This window comes from Oncorhynchus clarkii, chromosome 17 (genome assembly GCF_045791955.1).
Source record: "Oncorhynchus clarkii lewisi isolate Uvic-CL-2024 chromosome 17, UVic_Ocla_1.0, whole genome shotgun sequence".
NCBI classification, from domain to species: domain Eukaryota; kingdom Metazoa; phylum Chordata; class Actinopteri; order Salmoniformes; family Salmonidae; genus Oncorhynchus; species Oncorhynchus clarkii.
Genome location: NC_092163.1, coordinates 19,913,629 through 19,924,944, shown reverse-complemented (window position 1 = coordinate 19,924,944; position 11,316 = coordinate 19,913,629). Strand labels below are relative to the sequence as shown.

General features: G+C 42.3%; 1 protein-coding gene across 1 annotated transcript in view; it reads left to right on the top strand.

Annotated features, from left to right (window-relative positions):
* Window positions 1–921: 921 nt before the first annotated feature.
* Window positions 922–11,316, top strand: part of LOC139370474 (mucolipin-1-like) — an 18,355-nt gene continuing 7,960 nt past the window's right edge. The window contains exons 1-5 of the mRNA XM_071109972.1: window positions 922–1,172; window positions 7,309–7,580; window positions 7,975–8,142; window positions 8,626–8,782; window positions 9,551–9,632. Coding sequence (XP_070966073.1) covers window positions 1,127–1,172; window positions 7,309–7,580; window positions 7,975–8,142; window positions 8,626–8,782; window positions 9,551–9,632 — 725 coding nt within the window. The 5' untranslated portion in view covers window positions 922–1,126. The remainder of the gene's footprint in view (window positions 1,173–7,308; window positions 7,581–7,974; window positions 8,143–8,625; window positions 8,783–9,550; window positions 9,633–11,316) is intronic.

Here is an 11,316-nt window from a genome sequence, read left to right as displayed (position 1 = left end):
GAAGAGGGAGAAAGACGAGTCAGAGAGATCGACCTGGAGAAGAGTCCCCCCTAAGCAAGCTGGTCCTGGGGCTCTGTTCACAAACACAAACAGAGCCACAGGGCAGCAACACAATTAGACCCAAACAAATCATGAGAAAACAAAAAGATAACAACTTGACAAATTGAAAGAATTAACAAAAAAACAGAGCAAACTAGAATGCTATTTGGCCCTAAACAGCAAGTACACCGTGCAGAATACCTGACCACTGTGACTGACCCAAAATTAAGGAACTATGTAAAGACTCAGTGAACATAGCCTTGCTATTGAGAAAGGCTGTTGTAGGCAGACCTGGCTCTCAAGAAAGGACAGGCTATGTTCACACTGCCCGCAAAATGAGGTGGAAATTGAGTTGCTCTTCCTACCCTGCCAAATGTATGACCATATTAGAGATACATATTTCCCTCAGATTGCACAGACCAACAAAGAATTTGAAAACAAATCCAAATTTGATAAACTCCCATATCTATTGGGTGAAATACCACAGGGTGCCATCACTGCAGCAAGATTTGTGACCTGTTGCCACAAGAAAAGGGCAACCGGTGAAGAAGAAAGACCATTGTAAATACAACCCATATTTATGTTTATTTATTTCCCCTTTTGCACTTGAACTATTTGCACATCGTTACAACACTGTGTATATACATAATGTGACATTTGAAATGTCCTTATTATTTTGGAACTTTTGTAAGTGTAATGTTTACTTTTCATTTTTTATCGTTTATTTCACTTTTGTTTATTATCTATTTCACTTGCTTTGCCACTGTAAACACATGTTTCCAATGCCAATAAAGCCCTTTGAATTGAATTGAAATAGATGAGAACAAACGCCACTTTGTGCAGTCACATGATGGCACATGAGTCATGTGATCTCGTCTAAGGAAGCGAGTTATGTCTTGTCCCGATGCTGAACCTATACTGTAATTGCAGAACACAGAAAAACGTCGTCCTCATGGCTATCTTTTCAGACAGTTAATTTCACGGCAACAATATACTCACGTTTTATAACCGCTTTTATTTGCCTTATTTATTCTGAGACAGTTCAGATTTTATGTCGCATATTTATTTATAGTTTCAAAACGTTTACATGGCTACAGCAAGCGGCAATTGCAACCACGGCAGCGCCCGTTCAGGTATGTTGAGTTTCAATACTTTTCTGACATGTAACTTTGTGTGTTTTAAGTGGTTTGTTACATTGTTGCATGTCTTCCATTGAAAGGAGGGGCCCTGTGTATATTATGATTGTTGTGTAACGTAGCTCTACAGTGTGGGCTGTCATGTCTTGCCAATCATCTCCATAAAACATACATCTCATTCTAGGTGCAAAACCAATGGTGATTAATCGTGAATAAATGCATTAGTAACATCGTATAACACAGTAACATAGACAATAACATTGTATAACACAGTAACATTGTATAACAGAGTAACATTGTGTAACACAGTAACATTGTATGAGGCAGCAGCATCAACACTGTTTTGTTACAATGTTTCCAAACACTGACTGGAAGAAGCGTTATTGCATAAATATGTACAAAACCATCCACCCTCTAGTCCGTTATCCCCACGATGTTTTGTTTTTTAATCATGTGATCGCTGTTGCTAGGGATTTTAATGTGTTGTGTTACGCCTGGGAAGAAAACACTTCAATTTGCCTAACTTGCCATTGGCTCAACTTACCCCAAGGCAAACACAACTACAAGGATGCTCTTTCATGCTAGGTTTAGGGCCTCATATTGACGCTTACAGAGACCCCAAATTATGTATAGAACCATTTTAAAATGATCTGCTTTTGCAAGCATCACGAAAACCTCTTCTCTAAATATTTGGTCAAATTATACATTGTGTGTATGGTTTCCTAGAAACAAGGGGTGGCTCAACTTACCCTTTCGTTAACATACCTGATTCTCCCCTACAGACATTCTAGATTGAATAGGCAAAGATAGTTTGCTTTATGTTGACCTGATGCTGACAGAATTTGCCAATAACAGTTTACACTTGTCAAGTCTGGGGTAGGAAATTATACCTGATGGCCACTTTCAGCAAGGAAAATTGTAGCCTTAAAATTGTTCTATTCTATCCCACCATTGCAGTCAATGTTGTACTTCAATGCTCATGAGTCTTGATTTAAACAATTATTCCTAAATTCCAGGGTTAGTGCTATCTGGAATCCCTGGGACGTCCCTACCCTAAACACAAACCCCTACCCCAACCGTTTTAAATGATTAGTTGGACGTCCCAAGGATTCCGTTAAAGTCCTAGAGTGTTGGAACCCAAAGACTCTGGCTACTCTTGCTCCCTCCCACCACCATAGCATGTCTGCTACATTTTAAACCAGACTGACGCAGGTTTTTTTATTTGTATGATTTTATTTTTTTCCACCTTTATTTAACCAGGTGGGCCAGTTGAGAACAAGTTCTCATTTACAGCTGCGACCTGGCCAAGATAAAGCATAGCAGTGCGACAAAAACAACAACAACAGAGTTACGCATAAACAAATGTAGACTCAATAACACAAAAGTTTAAAAAAACGATGTACAGTGTGTGCAATGTAGAATGTAGAAGAGTAGGGAGGTAGGCAATAAATAGGCCATAGAGGTGAAAATAAGGACAATTTACCATTAATACTGGAGTGATAGGTTATCCATCTATCATACACTGTGATAACCTCCCACCACCCAGTTTCTTAACCTCCTCTCACGCGTCCTAGTCTACGGTGCCCATATGACCGTGGACACAGGCTTTCATTTCTGCACTTAACTGTGTCTGGGTCAGCCGGTTAGAAATGGTCTTGTAAGCAGTCAAGCAGTTATCAAGCATTTGTTTTCTCATGCCGTAGTATACCTTTGACTCATTGTTTGCAGCACTTCATGTGTGATCTCATACATATTAGGATGAAATTATTCACCACAAGTGCACACTGTGGGGCCACACTTGCGAGCATTAGAAACAGTTTCAATTAAAACTGTTTCTCCGTCTCATAATCGGCATCAGCCAATTAAAACTGTTTCTCTGTCTCATAATCGGCATCAGCCAATTAAAATCGCTGACGTAGTTGTTCGTGATAAAAAAAATCTGAAAACCTGCTTTTGCTTTGTCGTAGTGGGGTATTGTGTGTAGATTGATGAGGGGGAAAAACTATTACATCCATTGTAGAATTAGGCTGTAACGTAACAAAATGTGGACAAAGTCAAGGGGTCTGAATACTTTCCGAATACACTGTAGTGTAATTTCTTATGTAGGCTACACTTACATGTACAGCGTTTTCTATGCATTACTGTTTAGGCTGACCCCATTTAGTCGACTGGTCGATTGTTTGGTCGACCGTGATTTTTGTTGTTGTCGAGCAGTGGCAAATATATACAAACAAATTATGGCACAAGAGACACATGTCTGATTCAAGCCAGTCTGAGTGGACTAATCCAATGCGGGGATGGCACACCAGTATCACCAGTAGTACATTTACCATTCATTCCCATAGTTTCTAATCTACAATGTTTGTTTGGTTATGGTCATTTCTGTTAATGCATTCAATATATTATTATTATTATTATTATTACAGTCTTACCGTTGTCATTCTCGTAGTGGACTCTTTGTTTGCAGAGAGCACAACCTATGCTACACTTGTGAGAAAGTTTTGGTTTATTTCATTCCATTTACGAGTAGTCAATTCTGTTTGTCTTTACTCGCCGTCACTGTGAGGCTTCTCAAAGTTTTCTTTGCCTCAAACAGCAAGTAAACAAAGTCTGTTTTTACATCCATTGAGAATGACAATAGTTCCTCAACGTAGCCTATTTGAAAAATCTCTCCCTTTCGATTAGCCTACCACTCAACATGAAAGGGGGAAAATTAGCAAAATAGCCAACAGCTGTGTCTGTCTGTTTGGAGCTCACTGGCAGGAAACTCTGAGGACCCAGAATATACACTTTGGGCTGGACCAAGTTCTTCTTGGCTTTATTTTTACATATTGGCAATGGCAATTTAAGTTACTTTTAGATTTGTATTATTTTAATTTGAATTTTTTTCTTCTTTCACCCCCTTTTTCTCTCCCCAATTTCGTGGCATCCAATTGTTAGTAGTTACTGTCTTGTCTCATCGCTACAACTCCTGTACGGGCTCGGGAAAGACGAAGGTCGAGATGTGCCAATGTGTCGGAGGAAACACCGGAAACAGTGTGCACTGCACCTGTTTCCACTGCACCCGGCCGGCCACAGGAGTTGCTAGTACATGATGAGATATAGGGATATCCCTACCGGCCAAACCCTCCCTAACCCAGGCGACGCTAGGCCAATTGTGCATCGCCCCATGGACCTCACAGTCGTGGCCAGCTGCGACAGAGCCTGGGCATGAACCCAGAGTCTCTGGTGGCACAGCTAGTGCTTTTAGACCACTGCGCCACCCGGGAGGCCCTTCGTTTCAAATTTTGATTAACCACATGACATTGAGATATGAGACTTTATTAGACTTTATTATAGATGAAATTAGACTGTTCCACAAAAAAGTGCATATGAAAATCATAACTTGGCACTCCAAATGGAAAAGGTTGCTGACCACTGGTGTAGCCTATTACCAGCAACTTCAGGAGCATAATGGCGGAATCTGTGAAGGCCAGCAGCAGCGGGAGGAGGGGAGACAGGAACAGTTTTTTTCTTCTTCTGGTTAGGCTATATTGATCTCTGGCTCCCTCTTTAGTAATTTGTGTGTTTTCATTTTTAAATGCAGTGCTTAAAGCATCATACAAGCTCAGTAGTGTACATAAAGTTGATTTTATTCAAATATATGGAAAAACACATGTTAAAATATTTCAACCAATCGATTGGTCAAAAGAACAGATTATTCTTGGTCAACCAATATATATATATATTTTTTAGTCGGGGACAGGAGGAGGGCTCGAACCCACGGTGAAAGTGCACTATTGATTTCGAGTCAACCGCTTTAGCAGTGTGTGCCACATGGAAGCAATGGTAATAAAGGTACATGATTTATTTTTTTAACGATGTATGATAAACTTACATGTGTAAGGACTTCATTTATCTTTTTTCCATTAAAGCACATGGATGTGTGTGAAACAGATTAGCAAAAACTGGATTTTGTCTCATATGCGAAAACATGAACATTTTGTCTAATGTTAGTATTAGTAGCCTAGTTAAAGATGCATCAATGCAATATTGGCACACAACATTGTTACACACCAATTTAACAAAAGTGAACCTTGAATTTATAGGTTTAAAATATCCCTCTAGTGTCCAGGGTTGACATGTTTCTTTAATATATATTTTTTTACAAATGCCATTGGTTGGTGGATATAAAATCTAAGATCTTTTATAGGCTGATGCAGAATTTGTTACAGGAAATAATCACTGTCAGCTGGTGAGGCTAGCATAGGGCTAACGTGCCAGGTTATCTGACTGGACCAGCTACAATGTAGCGTTCTATAACGTGCAAGTAAATCAACGATTTTAATCGACTGATGTGCATTTTGAGAATGAGAAACAGTTTAAAGTTAAATAATAACAATAACAAAAAGTCCACCTCATAACCATGTCCTCTCACCACAGGAGGAAATAGAAACAGGAAACAGGAAATAGAGTCCAAGAGACCACCCAGAGTTAAGAGTTGACAGAGACGAGGAGCAGCTTTGCTTGTTTACTGGTTCCAGTGAGGTTGCATAGTGTAGCCTGCTCTCCCTGGGTGGCCCAGTGCAGACTGATAGCTGCTGATCCATTGTAGCGATACAGAGATGCTGGCAGACTGATGGTCACAGTGCTGACTATGACTGACGGACAAGGTGCAGAGTTGTCTATTAAGCCTTCTCTAACACACCATTGACTGCCCTGAACCGGAAGAGCAGGATTTTTCAGCTGATTTATTACATTTGATTGACTCTTATCTCTTAGTGCGGTTCAGCAACAAGCCCTCATCGTCTGCTCTTTTGTTTTGACGATTGCTATCGGCCTTGATGGCCGAAATGCCCCATCAAGATCTGTCCATTTCTTGGCTCGGGCTACTATTGCTGGCACGAAATGTTACATAGTGAAATTCTTTCAACACAAGTCTGAATGGTTTTTGACAGGGAGAGTCACGCAACTGCTGTCATGTCTGTGAGTGTTTGTGACCTTGCAAGGTTCTGTGTGTGCAAGTCGATATATTGTAGTTAGGTCACTCCCCGCTAGATAGGCTTCTCTCATTCACTTGGACGAACTAAAGATTGTTAGATATGCAGGTGATTATTGTGGATGGCTTTCTATAGGTAAACATTGAGACATCACCGTTGCCTCACACAATCCTACACACACCCACATCAGTGATTCTCTCTTCTACGTCCGTCAGACCAGATTGTGGTTCTTCTGTCTGGTCTTCGAGTTCTGTTTTACCAGAGGTGAGGTGACCCAATTCATGACAGCAGTTCATTTCAAGTTCCACTTCCTTTTCTTCCATTACTGCTGAACTAGCTCTTTTGCCCACTAACCTTATGGTCCACATTTCCCTTCCAAGTCTGTTATTGTCACAAGTTTGTTTGGGTGACTCAGAGGATGAATTCAGCTTTCACCAGCGGTCTCTCCACTGAAGGTGCAGTGATTTAGGTTTTTACTACACCTTTATGGTTTATGTTATCGACGACGACGACGACAATCCAAATGTGTAGCATCGCACCTCAAAGCTCTGCTCCTTCATCAAGTGACTACCAAGTCAGACGGGTGTTGTAGCAGTAGCCCGGCCATCCCTGGAGTCTTTCTGTGTCTTCCAGCCATCTCCAGGGGTGTGTTTCTGAGAGGCAGAGCCGCCAGCTATAGCACACCAGTCACCCACATCTCTTCCTCCAGGGAGGCTGTCTGTCTCGCCCGGTCCAGCTCAGAGCATCTGATCTGGGTGTTGTTTTGATACGCTGGCCTGTGCCACCTCCCAGGGTTTTACGAGATAGAGACGTGATGATGGATGACTATATGCGGCGAGGGAGATTAGGAAATGTAATTAATGAAAGCTGCCCGAACTAGTACGAGAGCCGTCGCTCACTGAAGGGTAACATTACGACACGTAGCCTATTCATCAGTGTACTGTTGGTGTTGGTGCTCACAAAGGAAATAGCACTAATATGGAGTGCCGTTGCGGTGCGCTATTGCAGATTACATTGGTGTTTAGCTCAGTTATCCACTCCACATTCTTTGATAGGCCTGACTGTTCGTATTAGTCACTCTCACTATCCTTCTAGCGCTGCTAATGTGGTTTTTTTCCTTCCTTTTTCTTCCCTCGCTGTCTATCTTCTCTCAGAGAAGGACAGCCTGGTTTCCTCTGTGTCTCCTCACGGCTACGGCTCCAGCGACAGCAGCGGCGAGCACGTTCACCACAGAGACAGCCATGGCAACCCCCGGTTGCCCACTGCGACGGCGGGGGGTTGGCTGGGGGCGGAGCAGGAAGAGGAGGCCCTGCGCAGGAAGTTCAAGTACTTCTTCATGAGCCCCTGTGACAAGTTCCACGCCAAGGGCCGCAAGCCCTTCAAACTGGGCCTGCAGCTGCTCAAGATTGTCATTGTCACCGTGCAGGTAACTACACACATTTAGTTTCATGTGCACTTTGAGTGTATGAACAGTACATGCTAAACGCCCTCATGGCAAAGATCAGGTTTTATGGCAGGACCAACAATCCTGAAGTCCATAACAACTGACACCTTGTTTCCAAGCATTTCGCTACACTCGCATTAACATCTGCTAACCATGTGTATGTGACAAATAAAATTTGATTTGATTCATATGCACCGTTCCTATTGGTGAATAGGATGTCTGTGCATCTGACGTTTTGAAATATGGACCGACAGTCTTTACAACAATAGCTTCTAAAATGTCCCTAAGATCAAAAAGGGTTACGTTATAATTGTTGAACGGTCACTTCCCTTCAATAAAACACCTGAACCCCTACTTCCCTCCCTCCCTCCATCAGCTGGTGTTGTTTGGCCTCAGCAACCAGATGGTGGTGACGTTCAAGGAGGAGAACACCATGTCCTTTAAGCACATCTTCCTGAAGGACTATGACGAGGGCCCCGACGACACGTTGGCCGTGTACACACAGAGCGACGTCTACGAACACATCTTCTACGCCGTAGACCAGGTAACAGTCACTAACGACACCCGGGTCATGTTCATTAGCGCATGCAAAGGACTTTTTTTCCCCTTTTTTTTAAAGGAAAATGTTAATTAGAGTTTCCGGAAATCTTTTCATTCGGTGCCTAATGAACACGACCCGGCATACAGACTGAGATGGAAACATGTCCATGCAGCGCAAAAGAAGGACCCCATCTCGTCCCCTTCATAATTCCATCCTCAACTTTCATCCTAAAAGTCTCCAACTCTTTAGGCCCTGTTTGAATATTTAGAATGTATCCGTTCCTTCCTGCATCATTTGAAGTAATCACAGATCTCAGCGAGTTTGATTGGTGAAAGCGGTGGTGTGGAAACGTTCACTAAATCGTCCACGAATCCGCATACAGATCAGTGATGACCTCAAATTAGGGCGGAAAGAGGGATGAATTATTTAAAAATATTAGATCAGGGCCTTATTCTCCATCCTCGCACCCTTCCTCCTCCCTCACAGTATGTGGTGCTACCAGAGACCACGGTGGGACGCTATGCGTACGTCTATGGGGTCGGGGTGAACGGGAGTGCCCTCTCTCTCTGCCAGCAGTACTACAAGAAGGGCAGCATCGATCCCGCCAATGACACCTTCAACATTGACCCTCGTGTTATCACAGGTACATAGATCTACTTTCTTGCATTATGCCAATGCCAGAGGTCACCAACCCTGGTACTAGAGCTACAGTGTTTCGTGCTTCCCAAATGGCACCCGATGGAGTGAGAATCTGGTGCCATTTGGGACTCAGCTTAAATGTAGTTCTGTTCCAACATGCTTTTGATGATTAGTTGACTTGTTTGAAAAAGGATTCGTTTTTTGTGTCAGATTTGAACTAAATCCTGCACGCCTTGTGGCTTTCCAGGGCCAAGTTTGGTGGATTGACCATTGCTTCATGCCTTAGCCTTGTCTAGCCTGAAGTTAAGTTATTTAATTTACTGTAACAATGGGGACTACCCAAAGAGTTGCTAAGCTGCTTCTTTCCAGTACCACGGCCTCTTTTCAGTAACAATTCATCGTAACTGTGTCATTTGTTTTGTGTAAGTAAGTACTGTATTGTTCCCCGACCCCAACCATGGGAAAGTAGTAGGAAGCCCCACTTCCTTATATGAGCTGACACTTGGGACAATACTACTGACTAAAGGGGAAACACATTGAGCAATGGAAACCACCTGGTATTGAAATGGCCTACCCTTGAAGTGGCCTGCCCTTTGACTCTTGACATGATCACCAGAACAGAATAACCATAGATAAATAATTACTAGAACATACATTTATATCAGTGTAATGGTCATTCTATTTCAGTGGAATTCTATTTCTGTAAGGAAAAATATTGACAGCCCCTGAAATGACTAACTTCTCTCTCTCTCTCTCTCTGTCCTGCTACTAGATTGTGTGGGAGTTAACCCTCTGTCAGTCCCTCGAGCGCCTTTCGGCAGTGACTACAAGAACTTTACCCTAAAGTTCCACAGGTAAGGCTTCATTTTTCACATATCTTTTCAAATGACTTCGGGCTCTCGTGTTTGCTGTCGGTCTAAAACTAAGATAGATGGGACATCCATCTTTGTAGTATCTGGCTGTTGATTTTTAGCGCCACAAACTGTTTACACACTACCTATAGCCATGGGTTATGTTCATTAGACGCCAAACGGAAAACTAACAAAAAACAGGGAGGGTCTACAGTGCCTTGCGAAAGTATTCGGCCCCCTTGAACTTTGTGACCTTTTGCCACATTTCAGACTTCAAACATAAAGATATAAAACTGTATTTTTTTGTGAAGAATCAACAACAAGTGGGACACAATCATGAAGTGGAACGACATTTATTGGATATTTCAAACTTTTTTAACAAATCAAAAACTGAAAAATTGGGCGTGCAAAATTATTCAGCCCCCTTAAGTTAATACTTTGTAGCGCCACCTTTTGCTGCGATTACAGCTGTAAGTCGCTTGGGGTATGTCTCTATCAGTTTTGCACATCGAGAGACTGAAATTTTTTCCCATTCCTCCTTGCAAAACAGCTCGAGCTCAGTGAGGTTGGATGGAGAGCATTTGTGAACAGCAGTTTTCAGTTCTTTCCACAGATTCTCGATTGGATTCAGGTCTGGACTTTGACTGGGCCATTCTAACACCTGGATATGTTTATTTTTGAACCATTCCATTGTAGATGTTGCTTTATGTTTTGGTTCATTGTCTTGTTGGAAGACAAATCTCCGTCCCAGTCTCAGGTCTTTTGCAGACTCCATCAGGTTTTCTTCCAGAATGGTCCTGTATTTGGCTCCATCCATCTTCCCATCAATTTTAACCATCTTCCCTGTCCCTGCTGAAGAAAAGCAGGCCCAAACCATGATGCTGCCACCACCATGTTTGACAGTGGGGATGGTGTGTTCAGGGTGATGAGCTGTGTTGCTTTTACGCCAAACATAACGTTTTGCATTGTTGCCAAAAAGTTCAATTTTGGTTTCATCTGACCAGAGCACCTTCTTCCACATGTTTGGTGTGTCTCCCAGGTGGCTTGTGGCAAACTTTAAACTGCACTTTTTATGGATATATTTAAGAAATGGCTTTCTTCTTGCCACTCTTCCATAAAGGCCAGATTTGTGCAATATTCGACTGATTGTTGTCCTATGGACAGAGTCTCCCACCTCAGCTGTAGATCTCTGCAGTTCATCCAGAGTGATCATGGGCCTCTTGGCTGCATCTCTGATCAGTCTTCTCCTTGTATGAGAGGGACGGCCAGGTCTTGGTAGATTTGCAGTGGTCTGATACTCCTCCCATTTCAATATTATCGCTTGCACAGTGCTCCTTGGGATGTTTAAAGCTTGGGAAATCTTTTTGTATCCAAATCCGGCTTTAAACTTCTTCACAACAGTATCTCGGACCTGCCTGGTGTGTTCCTTGTTCTTCATGATGTTCTCTGCACTTTTAACGGACCTCTGAGACTATCACAGTGCAGGTGCATTTATACGGAGACTTGATTACACACAGGTGGATTGTATTTATCATCATTAGTCATTTAGGTCAATATTGGATCATTCAGAGATCCTCACTGAACTTCTGGAGAGAGTTTGCTGCACTGAAAGTAAAGGGGCTGAATAATTTTGCACGCCCAATTTTTCAGTTTTTGATTTGTTAAAAAAGTTTGAAATATCCAATAA